The 19,385-nt window shown below is 58.0% G+C and overlaps 1 protein-coding gene across 2 annotated transcripts; it reads left to right on the top strand.

The window, feature by feature from the left end:
• Positions 1–100: 100 nt before the first annotated feature.
• On the top strand, positions 101–18,887 carry URB2 (URB2 ribosome biogenesis homolog). 2 transcript variants are annotated; one of them, XM_079763512.1, is made up of 10 exons: positions 101–273; positions 2,373–2,511; positions 4,807–4,983; positions 6,349–9,697; positions 11,078–11,238; positions 12,003–12,113; positions 12,337–12,579; positions 12,812–12,899; positions 14,105–14,244; positions 15,791–18,887. In XM_079763512.1, the coding sequence occupies exons 2-10, from the start codon at positions 2,386–2,388 to the stop codon at positions 15,986–15,988; spliced, it is 4,593 nt and encodes a 1,530-aa protein (XP_079619638.1). In that variant the 5' UTR covers positions 101–273; positions 2,373–2,385; the 3' UTR covers positions 15,989–18,887. The 2 variants fall into 2 exon arrangements, with proteins under 2 accessions (XP_079619638.1, XP_079619637.1); XM_079763511.1 differs by having other exon boundaries at positions 101–337; positions 15,791–18,886.
• Positions 18,888–19,385: the final 498 nt, after the last annotated feature.

Here is a 19,385-nt window from a genome sequence, read left to right as displayed (position 1 = left end):
CTCCGACGCGCAACCGTCTCCGCCAATGGGCGCGGCGCCTCGGCGCTCCGCTGGCGATGCCTGGCGTGCGCGCCCCGCCCCGCGCCCCGCCCCGCCCCGCGCTGCCGTCGGTCGGAAGGAGCGGGGCCGGGCCCACGTGGTGCCGCAGCCCCGGAGCCCCGACGGCCGCCGCCGCGCTCCGCCCTCGCCCGCGGTCCCGGTCCCGGCCGGGCCTCGAGGGGCGCCCTCACCCGGGGACCGCCCTCCATCCTCGCCGGCCGCCCGGGGCCACAGGTGAGCCCTCCCCGGGGACCGCGGACCGTGGAGAGGTTGGCCCCGACCCAGGATCCGCCTGGAGGTGAGCACCCAACCTGGGGACGGCCCTCCGCCCGCGTCCGGGGCTCCTACCCAGGGTGGACCCCGAGGCGAGCTGGTTGGTCACCTTGGGGAAGACCCTCCGCCCCGGGCCCGCCCCTCCCGGGGTCGTGCGCTGGGCAGGGAGCCCCCTGGCCTCGCTCCTTCGGCGGCATTCCGCGGGTAGCCGCGCGGGAGCAGCTTTGGCGTGAGAAATCGCGGGGATCGCCGTCCGCGTCGGGCTGTGCACACCCCCTTCCTAGGTCCGCTGGAGGGTGGGAACCCCGAGAGGAGCGTGGGTCGGTGCCGGAGGGTCCCTGGGCGTCTTTGTAGCCAGCTGTGCAGACACTTTGTAAGTACCTTGAAGCCGGGGCGATGGCTACAAACATACCGAACTGGCAAGTTAAGTAACCAGTTGTTGGGTGGTGGACGTTTTGACAAAACAGGAAAGTGACAGCGCTTGACGGGGCCTGTCCTGTGGAGGGAAGGGTACCGCGCTCCATGTAAGGTGGGGCTGTAGGATTTCAGGGCCCATAGATTTAAAAAGTGCAAGCGATCCAACTGGAAATGCTTTGGGTTTGACAGTTTTATGAGAAAATCATGGAATGCGATTTTTTATTTATTTATTTTTTTAAAAAAAATATATATATATGTTTTATTGATTTTTTACAGAGAGGAAGGGAGAGGGAGAGACAGTTAGAAACATCAATGAGAGAGAAACATCCATCAGCTGCCTCCTGCACACTCCCTACTGGGGATGTGCCCGCAACCAAGGTACATGCCCTTGACCGGAATCGAACCTGGGACCCTTGAGTCCGCAGGCCGAAGCTCTATCCACTGAGCCAAACCGGTTAGGGCTTTTATTTTTTTTGGGTGTTTCCGTTGTCCTGTTTTGTTTTTTTATTTACCATCCTTTCAGTATTAAGTATCATGAAAATGTTTCTCTTTGGAAGGAATGACGTGTATTTTCATCTAATGAAAATGGCTTAACCAGAGATATTTCCCACCCCACCCCACCCCCTTTTTTTTTTACTATGACTTTTAGGAAACTCAGAGGTACCCTTCAATTGTATAGAATTCTAGGTGGTTGGTATGTCTGCCTTCCTTCTTTGTTGAGGATTTTGTTGTATTCTCTGTTTGCAGTCTTAACTGTGTAGCTATATTTTGTAGTCTTTTTGGAAGCAGCATGTCTTGGTGAGTTTATACATTAACAAAGTTACAGTGGGAAGTTACTGTTGCAGCCGAAATAACAGTACTCCCCTTGGGACCGGGTTTATACTAAAGTTTTTTGTTTGTTTTTTTCACTTGGAGGGATATTGTTTCTCTAAATACTGCTTGTTTAGCTCTTTGAACTACTTAATGGAGCTGTTGCTGATACATAATACATAGTATGTTTTAGGAGATTTGTACAGAAACTTAACTTTTTTCAACCCAAAGCCATGTGTGTGAATGGATCTTCTTCCACTGGGTTTTGCCCAGTTGAATTCATGCATACTCACTCACCTTTGAGGATGCGATGTTTGAGCCCAGTAGGAATAGTCGTACCTATGTGTGCAATCTATCTTCTGCCTGCTTTTGTCTGCAGTCCCCCCAGAAAATTCTTGCACGCTAGCAACTTATATATAGATTTATGCCCAACAGTTCTGTTGATGTGTTTTAATTCATTAAAGAAATATATACACTGAGTGGCCAGATTATTATGATCTCTGAATGCATAATTCATGAAGCCCCATGCATGAATTCGTGCATGGGTGGGGTCTGGCCAGCCTGGCCAGGGGGAGGGGACATGGGTGCTTGGCCGGCCTGCCTGCTGGTCGAATTCCTGGTCGAGGGGACAATTTGCATATTACCTTTTATTATATAAGATATACACTGAGTGGCCAGATGATTATGCGTTCAGAGATCATCATAATCTGGACACTCAGTGTATATACACACACATATGTATTATGTAGACAATAAGATTCGTAATGTTCATTTTCTGCTGCCTGTTGAGTTTGACCTTGATCTAACTTTTTCAATCGTGTTATGTATTGCAGGTGAAGTGTAGCAATGGCTGCTGTTTATTCTGGCATTTCCCTTAAGCTTAAAAGCAAGAGAACTTCCTGGGAAGATAAACTAAAGCTAGCTCACTTTGCTTGGATTTCCCACCAGTGCATTCTTCCCAACAAAGAGCAAGTAAGTTTAATGGGAAACTTATGTTTCTATAACCTACTATCATTCCCAGTTATGTAGACTGCATGTTGACATTTAGTAAAAAAAAAAAAAGTTAGAAGATGAAAGAAAAAGCTGGGGAAGGAAACATGGTTGGAAGTTAAAGTAATGTCTGAGGAAAAAGGAATAGTTCGGGTGTTTCATTAACCAATGGTTTCTGTTGCAAAACCTCCGTCAGCATCTCTTATGCTTGGAAACGTCTCCTATTCCAAATTAAGCGTGTGCATCGGCGAACAAATTGGGAGTCAGGTACCAAACTTACGTTCTGACTGTGTTGGTAGCTCCATTGGTTCATAAATCCAAAGCCACGTTTCACGCGCGACTGCCTGTTGGAGCTTCGTTAAAGGTCTTTGGAATTTGATGAGCTGAAGGTTGGGAAGTAGAAAGGCTTTAGTATTGCCTGGCCCCTGTGGCTCAGTGGTTGAGCGTCGACCTACGAACCAGGAGGTCATGGTTTGATTCTTGGTCGGGGCACATGCCCGTGTTGCAGGCTCCGTGCAGGAAAAGCTTTGGTATTTATATATTAAGGCCTTCTAGGAATGGGTTAGGGACCCAGAAAGTCATTGCTCTTTTTTTTTAACATTCTCAATCTTATTTGCCTAATGCAGTGGTCGGCAAACTCATTAGTCAACAGAGCCAAATATCAACAGTACAACGATTGAAATTTCTTTTGAGAGCCAAATTTTTATTTTATTTTTTTTAATATATTTTATTGATTTTTTACAGAGAGGAAGAGAGAGGGATAGAGAGTTAGAAACATCGATGAGAGAGAAACATCGATCAGCTGCCTCTTGCACACGCCCTACTGGGGGTGTGCCTGCAACCAAGGTACATGCTCTTGACCGGAATCGAACCTGGGACCCTTGAGTCCGCAGGCCGACGCTCTATCCACTGAGCCAAACCGGTTTCGGCAAGAGCCAAATTTTTTAAACTTAAACTTCTTCTAATGCCACTTCTTCAAAATAGACTCGCCCAGGCCGTGGTGTTTTGTGGAAGAGCCACACTCAAGGGGCCATAGAGCTGCATGTGGCTCGAGAGCCGCAGTTTGCTGACCACTGGCCTAATGTATTTGGATGAGCTCATGAAATTGGGTTCACATACACCCATATGCTAGTATTAACAGAGACAGTACAAAAAGTGTTAAAGATGGGTTCCATCTGTCATTTGATGGAGAGGGACAGGATGATGTGGAACAGTAGCGTATCCAGGAGGTTCTAAAACCAGCTGCACCTGAGATTCCTGGCAGCGGGACTTCACAGGGTGAGGTGAAAGGGGAGGTTATGGCAGGCATTTTTTAAAATGTTATTTTTCTATTAGAGGCCCGGTGCACAAAATCTGTGCACGGGTAGGGTCCCTAGGCCTGGCCTGCGATCACGGCCAATCGGAGCCTCCCTTCCCCGGCTGACAGCTGCCCCCTGGTGGTCAGTACATGTCATAGTGAGTGATCGAACTCCTGAGGGGACACTTTGCATATTATTAGCCTTTTATATATATAGACTACAGTTGACATTCAGTATTATTTTACATTTGTTCCAGCTGTACATCCTAGTGGTTAGACAATCAGATAATTTATAGAATGCTCCCCTCCTTTTCGATATTTCAAGTATCTACTTGGCACCACACATAGTTATTACATTATTATTGACTATTTTCTATGCTGTAGCGTACATCGCATGATTATTCTGTAACTACCAATTTGCACTTAAAAAAATATATATATATTTTTATTGATTTCAAAGAGGAAGGGAGAGGGAGGGAGAGAGAGAGATAGAAACTTCAATGATGAGAGAGAATCATGGATCGGCTGCCCCCTGCACACCCCACATTGGGGATCGAGCCCGCAACCCGGGCATGTGCCTTGACCGGGAATTGAACCATGACCACTGAGCCATGCTGGCCTGTCTTTTAACTCTGCGTTTTCGCTTCATTTTGTGGCCATTCTGAGCAACTGTTGTGCTTCTAACTTTAGAAATTTAGCATAACTATATAGAGAAGTTAGAAGAAACTGCTAGACTTTCACTTGAAACTTTTTTTTGACCTCAGATGAAGACCAAGTTGTTTTTATTCTGTGATAATAATCATTTTACGATGTGAAAGCATCCGTGTCATAGGCTATTACTGAAGGTGGGTGTTAGAGGGGAGGGTTCCCCCTGGCAGTTGGATTTGGTTGTACCTGGTTTGTCTCTGTCAATGTCCAGTGTTTTTATTTCTTGGCAAATAACTTCACTTATTTTCAGAGTCTATTTCTTCCATGTTTAGGTATTACTTGATTGGGCAAGGCAATCATTGGTCTCCTTTTATAAGAAGAAACTTGAACTGAAGGAGGACATTGTTGAAAGGCTTTGGGTCTACATAGATAATGTTCTGCGTAGCAAAAAACTACAGCGCCTCCTCAAGGATGGAAAGACAGTCACCCTCCAGGTTTCCCTGGTCAAGGTAGGAATGCCTCGTGCTGTTCTGTGTGTGTAACATGCACCTCTCTCGACTTTCTGTCAGCGCTGGAGGCTTACTGGTGTTAGGGTCAATTATGTCAATTTGCAGGAAATGTCCAGGTGGGGGAGAAAGAAATAAAATCCTATATAATAAAAAGCTAATATGCAAATTGCCCCCTCCACCGGGAGTTCGACCAGGGGGCGGGGCCGGCCCACCAACTGCCCATGTCCCCTCCCTTCAGCCAGCCCTGCCCCCAATCAGCCCCACCTCCCACCCCAATTAGGGGCAGGGTCGGCCTGCCAACTGCCTGAGGATTGGCCCAATCGGGGCAGGCCGGCCGGCCGGCCGGACCCCACCCGTGCACAAGTTCATGCACCGGGCCTCTAGTTAGGGTTATAATAACGACCGTTATCCATCGAACAAGTATCGAATGCTCTACACTGGGCTAAGTACTTTGTTGTTTAATATTCAGGAGAAGTTTAGAACTATTTCATGAAGTGGCTGTTGATTACCTTTTTAACTAAAGATAGCCAGCAGATGATGCTACTTTATGACCCACCCCCACCCACACTGAAGGGGAGGTCAAAGGCCAAAATCTGGCTCGGAATTTCCTCAGATTCTCGACTCAGAGTGATTTTGAAGTCTCAGATCAGAATTGTGACCTTCGTTGTCAAAACGGGAGTATTTGCAAATACTATGGGACTAGCTGGTGGCCATAGAAAGCACCAATAAGGAGAAAGGAGCACTTTGTGTGTGCCAGGCTCAGAGAGGTTAAGTAACTTGCTGAAAGCCACACAGCGAGGAAGTGGCCCAGGCTGCCTGGTGGCCAGGCTGGTGCTGTTCGCCCCACACTGCCTCGCCCGCGTGCATGCAGGAAGAGAGAGGAAACCAGGGGAGGATTCAAGGGACGAGCCGCCTGAAGCTACATAGGCTCTGATGGTTCTTGAAAGTATGTCCTAAATTGTATGTCACTTTTAGACATTTTTTATTTTATTTATTTTCTAAAATATCTTGTATTGATTTCAGAGAGGAAGGGAGAGAGAGAGAGAAACATTAATGATGAGAGAGAATCACTGATCGGCTGCCTCCTGCACGCCCCACACTGGGGATGGAGCCTGCAACCCGGGCCTGTGCCCTGACCGGGAATCGAACCGTGACCTCCTGGTTCATAGGTCGATGCTCAACCACTGAGCCACGCCGGCCGGGCTCTGGCGTTCCTTTTTTTTTTTTTTAAATGAAGATGAAGACAAGGAGAGAGTGGATTGATTCTGTTGTATTTTGTGTGTGTGGGGGTGTGTGTGTGGGGGGGGGGGCGTGGGGGGCGGTTAGGGCCAGTCATGAGCTTGCTTGCTTTCTTTCCATGCTCAGGTCATCAACGAGAGACTAGCCGAGTTCTCCCTTTCGGGATCCCAGACACACGTCGGCGCCGTGCTCAGCTGCTGCCAGGCCATCCTGTCCACGCCGGCCCTCGCGGTCACCTACACGGCCCGGCAGGAGCTGCTGGTGGCCTTGCTGAGCCAGCTGTGCTGGGCGGCCTGCCGGCAGCCAGAGGCGGCCGCGGTGGCCCAGCTGTTTGAGGTCATCCACCTGGCCCTGGGCCGTTACCTCTCGGTCCAGCAGCAGCAGGTCAACCCGCGGCGGGCCTTCGGGGAGGTGACCGGCCACCTGCTCCAGCCCTGCCTGGTCCTCAGGCACCTGCTCTCGGGGGGCACGTGGGCGCAGGCCGGCCCGGGCCAGCTGCGGCCGGCGCTGAGCCGGGAGCTCCGGAGCCAGCTGGAGGCCGTGCTGCGCGGCGGAGTCTTCCAGGCCGAGCTGCTCCCGTCCTACAAGGAGGAGCTCCTGGACCAGCCGCCGGAGGACGGCAAGATGGGGGCCATGAAGAACCTGCTGGCCCCCGCGGACACCGTGATCGCCAGGCTGGCCGACGCCGGCTACTGCGAGCCGCCCCTCCGCGCCGCCGTCGTGGCCAGCTCGGTGGCCTTGCTGTACAAGCTCTTCCTCGACGCCTACCTCAAGGAGGGGACCCAGCTCCTGTGCTTCCAGCTGCTGCCCCGGCTGTTCGGCTGCCTGCGGGTGGCGCGCCTGCGGGAGGGGTCGGAGCCAGCCCTGTCCACGTCGGATTGGACCGCGGAGCTCCTGGTCGTGGAGCAGCTGCTGACCTCCGTGGCCGGCAACAACATCTACAACATCGCGGCGGACAGGATCCGCCACGGCGAGGCTCAGTTCCGCTTCTACCGCCGCGTGGCCGAGCTGCTGGTCAGCCACGCGCAGGCCTCCGTGCCGGCCTGGTTCCGCTGCCTCCGGGTGCTGCTGTCGCTGAACCACCTGATCCTGGAGCCCGACCTGGACGACCTGCTGGCCTCGGCGTGGATCGACGCCGACGTGGCGGAGTCTCGGACCAGGAAGGCCCAGGAGGCCCTGGTCCACACCCTCTTCCAGACGTACGCCAAGCTCCGGCAGGTGCCGCGGCTGTTCGAGGAGGTGTTGGGGGTGATCTGCCGGCCGGCCGCCGACGCGCTGAGGCCGCCCGTGCTGGCCGCGGGCCCCGCCTCGGCCCTCCGCGACTGCCTCCTGGACCTGCCCCTGAGCCAGATCCTGGACACGTGGGCCCTCGTGCTGGAGAAGTTCCAGGCCGCGGTCCTGCCCTGCCTGCGGGGCGACGTGGACATGGCCCTGAAGGCGCTGTCCCTGAGCGCACTGCTGCACTGCGTCCTGGTCCACGCGCGGTGCCCGGACGCCGGCACGCCCCTGCCCGTGGTCCGGCGGACGCGGGCCGCGATGGAGCGGATGCTCCGTGAGCTCGTGCAGCCGCTGCTGGGCCTCCTGTTGGCGCCCCCGGGCCCCGGCCCGGAGCCGTGGCTGCAGAAGGTCAGCGACGCCGCGCTGCTGCTCGCGCACGCCTGGGCCCAGGTGGACGCCGCGCTCAGCCTGAACTGCAGCCAGTATCGCGCCGCGTCGTCGTCGGGGGCCCTCGCGGGCGAGACCCCGGAGTGCTCGCGCCTCCCTCCGTTGCTCCCGGGCGTGGAAGCGCGCTGCTGGAGGAAGATAGCAAAGGTCGCGGCTCAGTTCGACTCAGTGGGCAGGTACTGCCTGGAGCAGCTGTACCTGCAGAAGGTGAAGAGGACGTTAGTGCAGATCGGTTCTTCCCCATCCGAAGAGGCCCTCCAGACCCTGCGGGCCGATGCCGCCTACATCCTGGGTTCCGGCCGGGAGAGCTTGACCCGGGGGACGGCAGCTCCCTGGGACGGGCAGGTGGGGACGGTGAGTGCGGGCACGTACCCCGTGGCACACTGGCACCTGGTGGTGTCCAACCTCACCATCTTGGTGCCCTATCTCGGGCCGGGCGACGTGCGGTACCTGGCCGGCGTCCTGCTGAGGACGTTGCCCGTGAGCGGCGCCCCGGACGGCCCCGCCGACGAGGAGGAGGAGCCGCAGGTCACGCTGGGGAAGATCTCCGAGGCCGTGCTCCGCAGCCCCGTCTTCCCTGAGCTGCCGTCCCTGCACGCCGCCTTCCTGACCCGCCTCGCCGAGGACTGCGCCGGCGTCCTGCGCGCAGGCACCCAGGGGGACCCGGGCCCTCTCCGTCAGCAGCTGCCCTGGCTCTTTGAGGAGGACCCCGGGGACGTGGCTCCTTGGGAAGCCAGATTCGCCAAAGCGGGACCCGAAGGGACGGAACCCAGAGGGGACGTTGCCCGGAACCTCCTCTCCTTGGTGCAGGGCGGCTTCCCCATCCGGCTGGAGGAGGAGCCGCTGGGGCGCCTCCTGGGGCTGCTGGAGGTCGTTTCTGCTCTGCAGCTGGACAGCCTGGCGGCCCCCCGCCACGCGCGCTACTTCCTCCTGCTGCTGTCCGCGGCCCTGGCCTCGCCGGGGGGCTCCTGCGCCCCCTCCCTGGCCCTGACGTTTCTGACGGCCTGCTACCGGCTCCTCGGCCGTCTGCAGAGAGCCAAGAGCGCCCGCTCCGTGCTCAAGGTCATGTACGCCAGCGACCTCTGCGAAATCGTCCTGACCTCGCTGTTCGGGGCCTGCCGCCGGCTGCGCGTGGACGGGGACGTGGACGGGGACGCCGCCCCGTGGCGGGAGTTCCTCCAGGCGGCCGGGACCTTCCTGGAGCAGCTTCTGCAGACGCTGGTGCAGGCGAAGCACAGCCTGGTGCTCAACTTCGGGAAGATCCTCGCCTTCCTCTCGGGGTGCGGCGCGTACACGGAGGCGGCCAAGGGCACCCAGCGGGAGAGCAGCCCCCTGGGCCGGCAGCTCCTGCTGGTGTCGCTGACCGCCTTATGCCGCGTCCTGGGGCCCGTCGTCCGGGAGCGGAGGCCGCAGCCCGAGGCCCCCGAGGCGCTGCCGGGGCTGCTGCGGCAGGCGGTGCTGCGGACGGGCGCCGTGCTGCAGCCCTGGGCGGCTCGTGGCCCCCCGCCCGCCGCCCTCCTCGCCGCGGTCAGCACGCTCCTGGAGGCGGACCTGGGCCAGCACCCCGGGCCCGGCGGCGGGGGGACCGAGCCGTCCCAAGCGCCGGACGGGACGCGGCTCTCGCACCCGGCCCTCTACCGGAGCGTGTACTCGCAGCTGCTGGCGGAGCTGCCCGCCCTGGCCCGGGATGCCCCGGCCTTCCAGGCGGCCGCGCGCTTCTTGACGCTCTTCTTGCTGGCCCCGGAGCTGCACCCCGCGGGGGAGCCTGTCTTCGCCGCCGTGTTTCACTCTGTGAGAACGGTTCTTGCAGGTAAGAGGTCTCCTCTCAGGCTGGCTCTGGGGCCAGAGGTTGGGGTGCAGGCAGGTGGAGCAGGAGTGAGCAGCGGCCTGCGGGGGCCCGGAGGACAGTGGGGATGGTGGAGGCCCGGAGGACAGTGGGGATGGTGGAGGCCCGGAGGCCAGGGGGGATGGCGGGCGAGCCTGGCGTGTGGCCGACACTCCGCAGGGGGAGCCCCAGGAGCTGGGGCTCTGGTGCCCATTGCACTGGGGAGGGAATTGAGGGGCATGGAGACCCCGAGTCTGGGATCTCACAGCTTGTGGGAAACGGGGAACACACCTCTCAGCCTTCGGTCCCTCTGCCCTCAGTGCCAGCAAGTAAAGACGGGGCGCAGGACGGTGCCCTGGCCCCCTGCAGCGGCCCCACGGCCGAAACGGGGTCGGACAGACAAGCTGGGGTCAGAGGGTGAAGGGCCCTGAATGTCCTCACTTGGGACTCTTCTTTTTAAAAAAATATATTTTATTGATTTTTTTACAGAGAGGAAGGGAGAGGGATAGAGAGTTAGAAACATCAATGAGAGAGAAACATTGACCAGCTGCCTCCTGCACACCCCCCACTGGGGATGTGCCCGCAACCAAGGTACATGCCCTTGGCTGGAATCGAACCTGGGACCCTTCAGTCCGCAGGCCGACGCTCTATCCACTGAGCCAAACCGGTTAGGGCCTCACTTGGGGCTCTTGTTAGGAAACCGGGGACACGGGGACACGCGGGGAGTGTGGGGGGTTCCTGCCTCGAGTGAGAGACTACCCCAGGCAGTCCCCGGAAGTGTGGGGTTCTATTATCCCTCCCACCTGACCGTCTGCTTAAAAGTACCCGCCCACCCCTATGACCCTGCTGGTCTCCTAAAAGAATTCAAGGGAAGTAGGAAAAAAAACAGTCCTGGCCGGTGTGGCTCAGTGGATAGAGCACCGGCCTGGGGACTGGAGGGTCCCGGGTTCGATCCCCGTCTGGGGCACGTACCTCGGTTGCAGGGTCCATTCCCAACCCCAGTCGGGCGCCTAGGGGAGACAACCAATCGATGTGTGTCTCTCACATCGATGTTTCCCTCTCTCTCTGTCTCTCCCCCTGCCTTCCACTCTCTGTAAACGTCAGTGGAAAAATGTCCTCAGGTGAGGATGAACAAACAACAGAAAAAGACAGTAGGAAAAACGTTAAAGAGAGTAACAGTCGCCTGTCCGCGTGCTAGGCCTGCCGAGCATCATCGTGTGCGAGCGGCATCGGGCTGGGGATGCCGGGCCCGGCGCGGCGCGCGCCCACGCCCCTGAACGTGGCCTTCCCTGGCTGCGCCCTGTGTCAGCACGCGGCTGCTCTGATGTATCCCCCCTCCCCTTTTCGGTCCCGTCTTCCACGCAGACCCCGCCGTTCCAGCTCTGGCAGTTGAGGCCATCGAGCCCCACCTGGGAGCCCTGCTCGCCCACCTGCTGGAGGCCGGGACGACCGAGGACTTCCGGGCGGTGCTGCAGTGTGTGCTCCGAGGGCTGGACCTCAGGAACGCGTGGAGCGCAGACCAGCCGGTGGGTACCCCCGCCCGGCAGGCGCGTGAATGAGGGGAGCGTCAGGTGCCCGGTTCAGGATCAGACGCTTATTGGCACGGGCACTCAGCAGAGTTGGTTTCCTCCCCACGCACTCCCTTCCTTGCGGTTTAAAACCGCCCCCCACAAGCACAGCCCCCGATCCCATCATTCACTTGTTCACTTTGCCTGCTCGTCCTCCTGCCCCTCCTCCTACCCGCGGGCGCTCACGCTCCTGCACGGGGAGGTCGCACCAGCCTCCTCTCTCCCACGGTGCTGACGGGACTGGGCCTCTGTAGATCGCTGTGCCCGTGTGTGGCCGGGCAGGTCCCCATCCTGACACTTACACGGGTTGGTTTAGGGCCATGGTCGTCAAACTCATTAGTCCACAGATTGAAATTTCTTTTGAGAGCCAAATTTTTTAAACTTAAACTTCTTTGAACGCCACTTCTTCAAAATAGACTCGCCCAGGCCGTGGTATTTTGTGGAAGAGCCACACTCAAGGGGCCAAAGAGCCGCATGTGGCTCGCGAGCCGCAGTTTGCCGACCATGGGTCTAGGGAGACGCTGTTGACACGACCTCCGATTTGCCCCAGTTCCGCTCGCCTTACTCATTCTTTCTTGGGTGACAGGAAGCGCAGCGTCCCCGGGCTTCTCCCCGCCGGGTCTCGCCCAGCCCGGCACACGGATTGGACGCCAGCGGCCGCTCCATCCCAGCGTGGGCCTCAGAGGGGCGGTCTCTGTTATGTTTTTTCTCTTTCTCCGCAGGCCATCTTGTCGGCTCTGACGCTGATCAAGTTGCTGCTGGACTGCCCGGTCAGCGAGAAGCAGGCGAGCCTGTTCTGGCGGGCGAGCCCCCAGATCATCACGGCTCTGACTGTGAGTGTGGGTCCCCCCGCTTCCGACACCCCTCTTCCCGCCCAGGCCCAGGGCGGAGCGGCCTCGTCGCTTCCACCTGCCCACGGACCTCATCGGCGCAGCTGGGAGCGGGGACAGCCTGACTTAGGCCACCTCCATTCTTACCGCCGCCTGCTCAGGCTCTGTTGTTGATTCTTCTAGAATCACCTTCCATTCCTTCCCTCCCTCCCTTCTCGTCCCGTAGCTGCAAAACCGAGAGGCGTGCCAGGAGCAGCCCGTGGCCTTGGCGGTGGTTGAGCCCATCTTGGACGTCCTGGCCGCGCTGCTGCGCCGGGGGGAGGAGGCCATCCGCAACCCGCACCACATCAGCCTGGCCTTCAGCATCCTGCTGGCCGTGCCGCTGGACCGCCTGCCGCCGCCGGAGTACGGGCGCGTCTTCCCGCGGGTGCACAGCGTGCTCTTCACCATCCTGCAGTGTCACCCCAAGGTGAGGGGCCGGGACAGCCGCCTGCCCTTTTCCTTTTCTTTTTTTTTTAATGTTTTTATAGATTTCAGAGAGGAAGGGAAAGGGAGAGGAAGGGAGAGAAACATCAATGATGAGAGAGAATCATGCACCAGCTGCCTCCCGCAAGCCCCCTACTGGGGATGGAGCCCGCAACCCGGGCACGTGCCCCGACCGGGAATCGAACCGTGACCTCCCGTGTCCGTGTGTATTCCAGGTGATGCTGAAGGCCGTCCCTTCTTTCCTGAACTGCTTCCACCGGTTGGTGCTTTCCGTGATGCGTGAAGGACGGCAGAAAGACAAAGGTAATTCGGCATCATAGTACCCGCTATGCCATTCCTTCCTTTCTCTCTGAAAATCAGTAAGCTGCTCTTTTTATCTTACCTTATAATAGACAAATATGCAAATTGACCACACCTTCGCTACGCCCAAGCCACGCCCACCCAAACACGCCCACCAGGAAACCGTTGCAGGGACGTTGGGGTGTGGCGGAGCCCAAGGCCGGGAAAGCCTCGGGCGGAGGCTTTTCCGGCCTTGGGCACCAGAGGGGAGCCTTTACCGATCGCAGGAAACCACTGGGGGTCGGCTCCTGCGATCGGTAGCAGGGACACTGGGTGCGGCCGAGCCCAAGGCCACCGCCCGGGGCCAAGCCCCGACCCTGAAAAAGGCAGAAGGCGGTGGCCACAGCCAAGGCCTGGGTCCCAGGTGCCGGCAGAAAACTGGTGCAGGCAGCCAGGTGAATGAAGGTCTATTGCACGAATCTTCGTGCAAACGGGCTACTAGTACATATATATGCTCTTATTGATCTCAGAGAGGAAGGGAGAGGGAGGGAGAGAGAAACATCAATGAGGAGAGAGAATCATGGATCGGCTGCCTCCTGCACGCTCTCTAGTGGGGACCAAGCCTGTGACCCAGGCAATATGCCCTTGATTGGAATAGAATCCAGGACCCTTCGGTCCTTAGGCTGACGCTCTATCCACTGAGCCAAACTGGCCAAGGCAAACTGTTCTTTTTTTTTATATAAAAAAAAGAGAACTTGAAAGACACTAATAATGGAGTCGCATGTATCTGTCCATAAGAGAGAAATCCTGCGGCTTCTGAAATGTAGGGAGGCCGTGACACCACTGAGCCCTCTTGTCTTTAAAGTCACAAGTCACACAGCACTTCAGAAATTTCCCGTCTTCCCCATTTGAAGCCTTCCTGGTAGAGACCCATCTCCTTTTAAAATACAGCAGCCCTCCTAGACTTCACCCCGAAAGTCCCGATTACTCTCGACAGCCTTGGCAAACAACCACGGACTCCCTGGGTGTTCTAACGGTTCTTCCCTTCATTACGTAGCAAAATATTTGGACATGTCATGTCTCCCTCTCCCTGTCTGCAAAATGAGCTAGTTAAAGAGTGGGAGAGAGGGACGCGTTGAGGAACGTGGGGCCGCAGGGACCGTGTGAGGTTAGCAGGAGGGAGCGCACACGCGGGGGACTCACGGGCTCGGACACGCTCTGCCGTGCAGGCGGCGTGGAGGACCTGTCGGGGGTGCTGGCGTGCGCCCGCCTGGTGGAGAGGATGTACAGCCACCTCGCCGCCCGGGCCGAGGACTTCGCCGTGTTCTCCCCCTTCATGGTGGCCCAGTACGTGACGGAGGTGCAGAAGGTAAGCCGGCTCCCCGCCTCCCTCATGGCTCATTCGTGCTTCTCGGTTTTTTATTTTTGGCCTTGGAAGCCAGAGGCCCTGGGACGCACCTAGGGCCGCGGTGTCCCCGGGGCCCGTCGGCAGGAGGCTGTGTTCTGTCCTTCGCTTGTTCCTCGTGCAAAAAGGATTCCGTGCTCACAAGAGGCTCCCACTGGGAGAACCAGGGATCTTTGTCCACCAGAAAGCCATCTTTAAGGTTAATGATCGCGAGAGAACAAGCGTGGCTCAGTCCACAAACCGCCTTTGCGTTCCCCTCGCGTGTCTGGGGCGTGGGCGCGGGTGGGCGTCTGTCAGGAGTCGGAGCAGAAGACCCGGTGGGACCGCGTCGCTCCGAGGCAGCAGCGCCCCCTCCAGACCCGTGCCCTCCGCGCAGGAACGCGTCACCGCGGGGACCAGGCAGGGACTTCCTTGCCGGCCGCCTCTCTCGTACCCGGGGCTCGGAGGCGCGACTGTCCCCCTGTGATCACTCAGAGGCCGTCTGTGCGGCTCCTCCCTGGTGGCTCCTTTAAGCCGCTCAGAGATGCTCCCGTGCATCGGCTGGGAGCCGAGTGCTGTAGAAATGGACGTTTTGCCTCTTGTTTGGTAAGTACGTTGCCTGAGACATAAAGAGGCCATGGTTGTGTGGGTTCGAGGCCTCGGCCTCCGGTTGCCACCAGAGCAGAGCTAGTTAAAGAGTGGGAGAGAGGGACGCTTTCTGCTCTCTGCTCTGGCGGCACGGTGATAGACCGTCCGGCCAAAGGGATCGTGACGGGCGTGGCTTCAGGTCTCAGCTCTGCCATCCGCAGGCCACCCACCCCTGGTGGAATTCTTGGTTTCGTGTGTGATGGATGGATGGATGGATGGATGGATGGATGGACGGACGGAGCGGTCAGCTTCAAACGTCCTCACCCTGCCGCTAAGGTTAAGGACGTGTTTTGTTTCCCGTCTGTCCCTTTCATTTTACTTTTTCTTTCCCTCTTGCGGCGAGATCCACAGACAGGCAGTGCGCCTCCCACCCTCGAAGCTTCCTCTTTATTTTTTATTTATTTTATTTTTTTTTTTTATTGATTTCGGAGAGGGAGGGACAGAGAGAGAGAAACATCAATGATGTCAGGGAATCATTGATTGGCTGCCTCCTGCACGTCCCCCACTGGGGATCGAGCCCTCATCCTAGGCATGTGCCCTTGACCGGAATTGAACCCGAGACCCTGCAGTCGGCAGGCCGATGCTCTACCCACTGAGCCACACCAGCGAGGGCCAGAGTCCAAGTTTTACTGCCCTCAGTAAACACCTGGGCATCGCGTGTTTATTTACTTGAAGCGACTCCTGTGATGCTTCACTCCAGGTGCTTGTGCACTGGAGTTGGCTTCTGTTTCCCCAAAGTATGAACTTTGAAGATGGGCATGCTCAGTTACGTCAGCTGGTGCAAGACGGTGTTTTAAAGGGGGTATCTTCCTCCAGTTGGAGGCAGACGTGGGAATTCCTCGTCGGGCCTGCCTGTACGCTCACGGGGCGTGTCCTTTCCCAGGTCACCTTGTACCCGGCCGTGAAAGGCCACCTGCAGGAGGGCATCTACCTCATCCTGGACCTCTGCATCGAGCCTGACGTGCAGTTCCTGCGCGCCGCGCTGCCGCCGGGGGTGCGGGACGGCTTCAAGGCGCTGCACAACGACTACGTCAAGTACCACCGGGCGAAGCACGAGGGCGAGAGGCGGTACGCCGTCTAAGGACACGCGGGGAGAGGAGGTACGCCGTCTAAGGAACACGCGGGGAGAGGAGGTACGCCGTCTAAGGACACGCGGGGAGAGGAGGTACGCCGTCTAAGGACACGCGGGGAGAGGCGGTGCGCCGTCTAAGGACACGCGGGGAGAGGCGGTGTGCCGTCTAAGGACACGCGGGGAGAGGAGGTACACCGTCTAAGGACACGCGGAGCGAGGCGGTGCGCCATCTAGGGAACACGCGGGGAGAGGCGGTGCACCATCTAAGGAACACGTGGGGGAGAGGCCATACGCCGTCTAAGGACGCGGGGAGAGGCGGTGCGCCATCTAAGGACACGCGGGGAGAGGCGGTATGCCGTCTAAGGAACACGCGGGGAGAGGCGGTGCGCCGTCTAAGGACACGTGGGGAGAGGCGGTATGCGGTCCCAGGTGCTGGCGGGAAGACTCGGCGAATGAAAGGCTTCAGAAGTTCAATGGGAAATCCGTGGGTTATGTAATACGTGTGTTGTGTTTGACGGCCACGTTTTCACGCTGAATGCTTTTGAACGTACCTTTCTACGCAGTAAGGACTGCGATGGCGCCCCTTAGACTGAGGTGAACTCAGTGAACCGCTGCCGAGCCTCTCGTGGCCATTCCAGGTGTGGTTCTTGCCTCGGTCCCTCTCGCCACCAAGAACTAACTGTAGAACTTGTACTTCAGTCCTATTAAAACCTCTGCCTCACCCAGCGCGGCTCAGTGGGTGAGCGGCGACCTATGAACCAGGAGGTCAGGGTTCAATTCCGGGTCAGGGCACATGCCTGGGTTGTGGGCTCGATCCCCAGTGTGGGGCGTGCAGGAGGCAGCAGATCCATGATTCTCTCTCATCATGGATGTTTCTCCCTCTCCCTCTCTGAAATGAATAAAAATCTACTTGTGTTTTGTGTTTTTCTTCATTTTATTCTTAATCTATTTTTTTAATTTAAATTCTTTGTTGTTCAAAGTATTACATAAAGTCTCCTTTTCCCCCCCATTGACCTCTCCCCGGCCGCTCCCACCCTAGCACATGCCCTCACCCCGTTGTCTGTGTCCGTCGGTTATGCTGTGGGGATGGTGCATCGGAGCAGCAGGCGACCTTTACGAGGGCACAGGCTGTCGCCGGAGCTGGAATCCACGCTGTGTCTTTGGTTTTGCCCCTTTTTGCCCCTCGGGTCCGGTGCTCAGACCGGAGGGCCCCTGCTCTCAGACGCCCTCCTGAGATCCTGGGAGTGTTTTCTCTGCTGGGAGTTCAGGAAGGCGGGAGGCAGGGAGGCTAGCCCTGATTCCTTCCCTCCCCTGCTTTTGGAGTGTCCCTGGGGCACACACCAGCACGGAGCAGTCCCCCAGGCGTCCTGATGGTGGCACTGCAGGGCTGCCTTGGGGAGGGAGCTCAGATGCATTCACTTGGGGAGCCCTGGGAGGAAGGGAAGGAGGAACGAGGGAGGGCACCCCATGTCCTCCCCGCCGTGGGCCCGCGCCCGAGCAGGGCCGGTCCAGCTTCCTCACCGCCATTGCCGCTGGAACTCCAAACCTTCATCCTCAGGAAAGAATAGTTTCCAACTCTATTTTTTTAAGAATATTTTTTAATTGATTTCAGAGAGAGAGAGAAACATCAATGATGAGAGAGAATCATTGATCCGCTGCCTCCTGCACTCCCCACATTGGGGATCGAGCCACCGTCCGCAGGCCGACGCCCTATCCACTGAGCCAAACCAGCTAGGGCTCAACTCTCTTGTTCATTCATGGGGGAGAGGAGACGTTTTCATGGAGGTTGTGGTGCTGTGTTCGTTCTTAATTTTGTGAGAGTAGACCTCCCGGGCGTTGGCCTGGATGGAATGAGGGACCGAAGGAGTGACAGGGACAGACTGGGCCTGAGCGAGACCCACCCACCTGCCTGGCACCAGACCCCATGCACTGGACAGTCTGTGTCCATTCGTGTGACATAAGGCACCACTCTCCTCCACACTGAGCCAGGCTCCCGGCTGCACTGCGGGGCCTCCTGGCGCCCCCTGCTGGCCGGGGGCATTGACAATGAGCCCTCAATCCCATGAGCATGGCCACTCCAGAGGGGGGTCAGGTGCAGGGGCTGGAGCGGGGAGGCCGTCCTGGGACCTGCCTGAACCAGGAGGGCTGACCCTCGGCGATACCAGCTGCGTTGGGGACGGGGGAGAAAGGAGCTGATGAGGCAGGAGGAGAATTGGAGAGACCCGGGGACCCTGAGGTAGAGGAGGCGGAAAAGCCAGTGGTTCACATCCCACTATCTCCCGGAGGCAGTTTCCGTGGGGAGGGGACCCCTCCTCCCATTTCCAGGCCAGTCAAACATTTCCGTGCTCTCGCCCGGCCAGTGAGGTTTCGTGGTTGAGCGACGACCTCTGGACCAGGAGGAGGTCACAGCAAGAGGCTCGAAGAGAAAAGGCGCGACGAGAAAGCAGGGCATCCCTTTCGGCCATCGCGTGAGCCAGGAACCTTGTTTGCCAACAGCCAGGTGGATGGGCAAGAGCTGGCGATACAGACAAGCCTCCAGCATCCATCCCCCGGGTGGGAGGGGAGCGGGCCGCCCGCAGAGCTGGGACGGGGCCTCTCGATCTCCCTACGATCTCCCTACGCCGCTTCAGGCTTCTCATTTCAAACCCACGTGGCTCGCCCCGCCAAGTGCCCGCCACACTCACCTCCATCGGCGAGGAATGTCCTCGGCGCGGAGTGTCAGAGCCTCCGGCCCCTCGCTGGCCCCTCTCCAGCCGGCTGCTCCTCGCGCCCCCAGCACAGGGAGCGTCTCCGCAGGAGCAGATGGCATCCCCGGGCACGGGCGCCGTCCGTCGGGGAACCGCACAGCATGACAAGCGAGAGACGTTATCGTGGGAGTGAGGGATGGGGGGAGAGACGGGCTCATTAACTAACGGCTGCAGGAGGGAAACTGGGGTCTCTCGGCTCGCATGAGCTTCTCTGGACTCACGTAGGGCTCGCCGTTTTTCACGCCAGCCCCGCCGTCGCTCGCGTCGGAGAAGACGGCTGTGAACGCGCCTCCATGAGCCAACCTGGCCGAGTCCCAGGGCCAGGTCCACACAGGACAGACAGCACCTGGCTCGTCCCAGTTCCTCTGGAATGGCTTCGAGCATGCCCACACACACATGCACACACACACATGCGCACGCTCACACACACATACACCTCCAGCTGGAACTAGAAAGTGACCAGTCGTCCTCTCGTGGAAAGGTGTGGGAGGAAGTGTTCCTGTTGTCACGCGAAAGCAGGGTGGGGGACCCCCGGCCTGCGGGTCAGGCTGTAGAAGGCCCGCCAGGTCATGTGGTCTGGCCCTGCCAAGGCCTTAGGGGAGAGTTAATGAAATGGCTGCCCGGAGATTGCAGGCTAATTTTTTTTTTTTAATGTATTT

Source organism: Cnephaeus nilssonii (assembly GCF_951640355.1).
Source record: "Cnephaeus nilssonii genome assembly, chromosome: 23".
NCBI classification, from domain to species: domain Eukaryota; kingdom Metazoa; phylum Chordata; class Mammalia; order Chiroptera; family Vespertilionidae; genus Cnephaeus; species Cnephaeus nilssonii.
This window is presented reverse-complemented; position numbering and strand designations above follow the sequence as displayed.

Excerpts from the sequence above, each read along its gene's own strand:
- URB2 (XM_079763512.1), top strand. The coding sequence starts at position 2,386 with ATGGCTGCTGTTTATTCTGGCATTTCCCTTAAGCTTAAAAGCAAGAGA. Across the intron at positions 4,984-6,348 it reads TCCAGGTTTCCCTGGTCAAG|GTCATCAACGAGAGACTAGC; the intron begins GTAGGAATGCCT and ends TTCCATGCTCAG. Across the intron at positions 11,239-12,002 it reads CGTGGAGCGCAGACCAGCCG|GCCATCTTGTCGGCTCTGAC; the intron begins GTGGGTACCCCC and ends CTTTCTCCGCAG.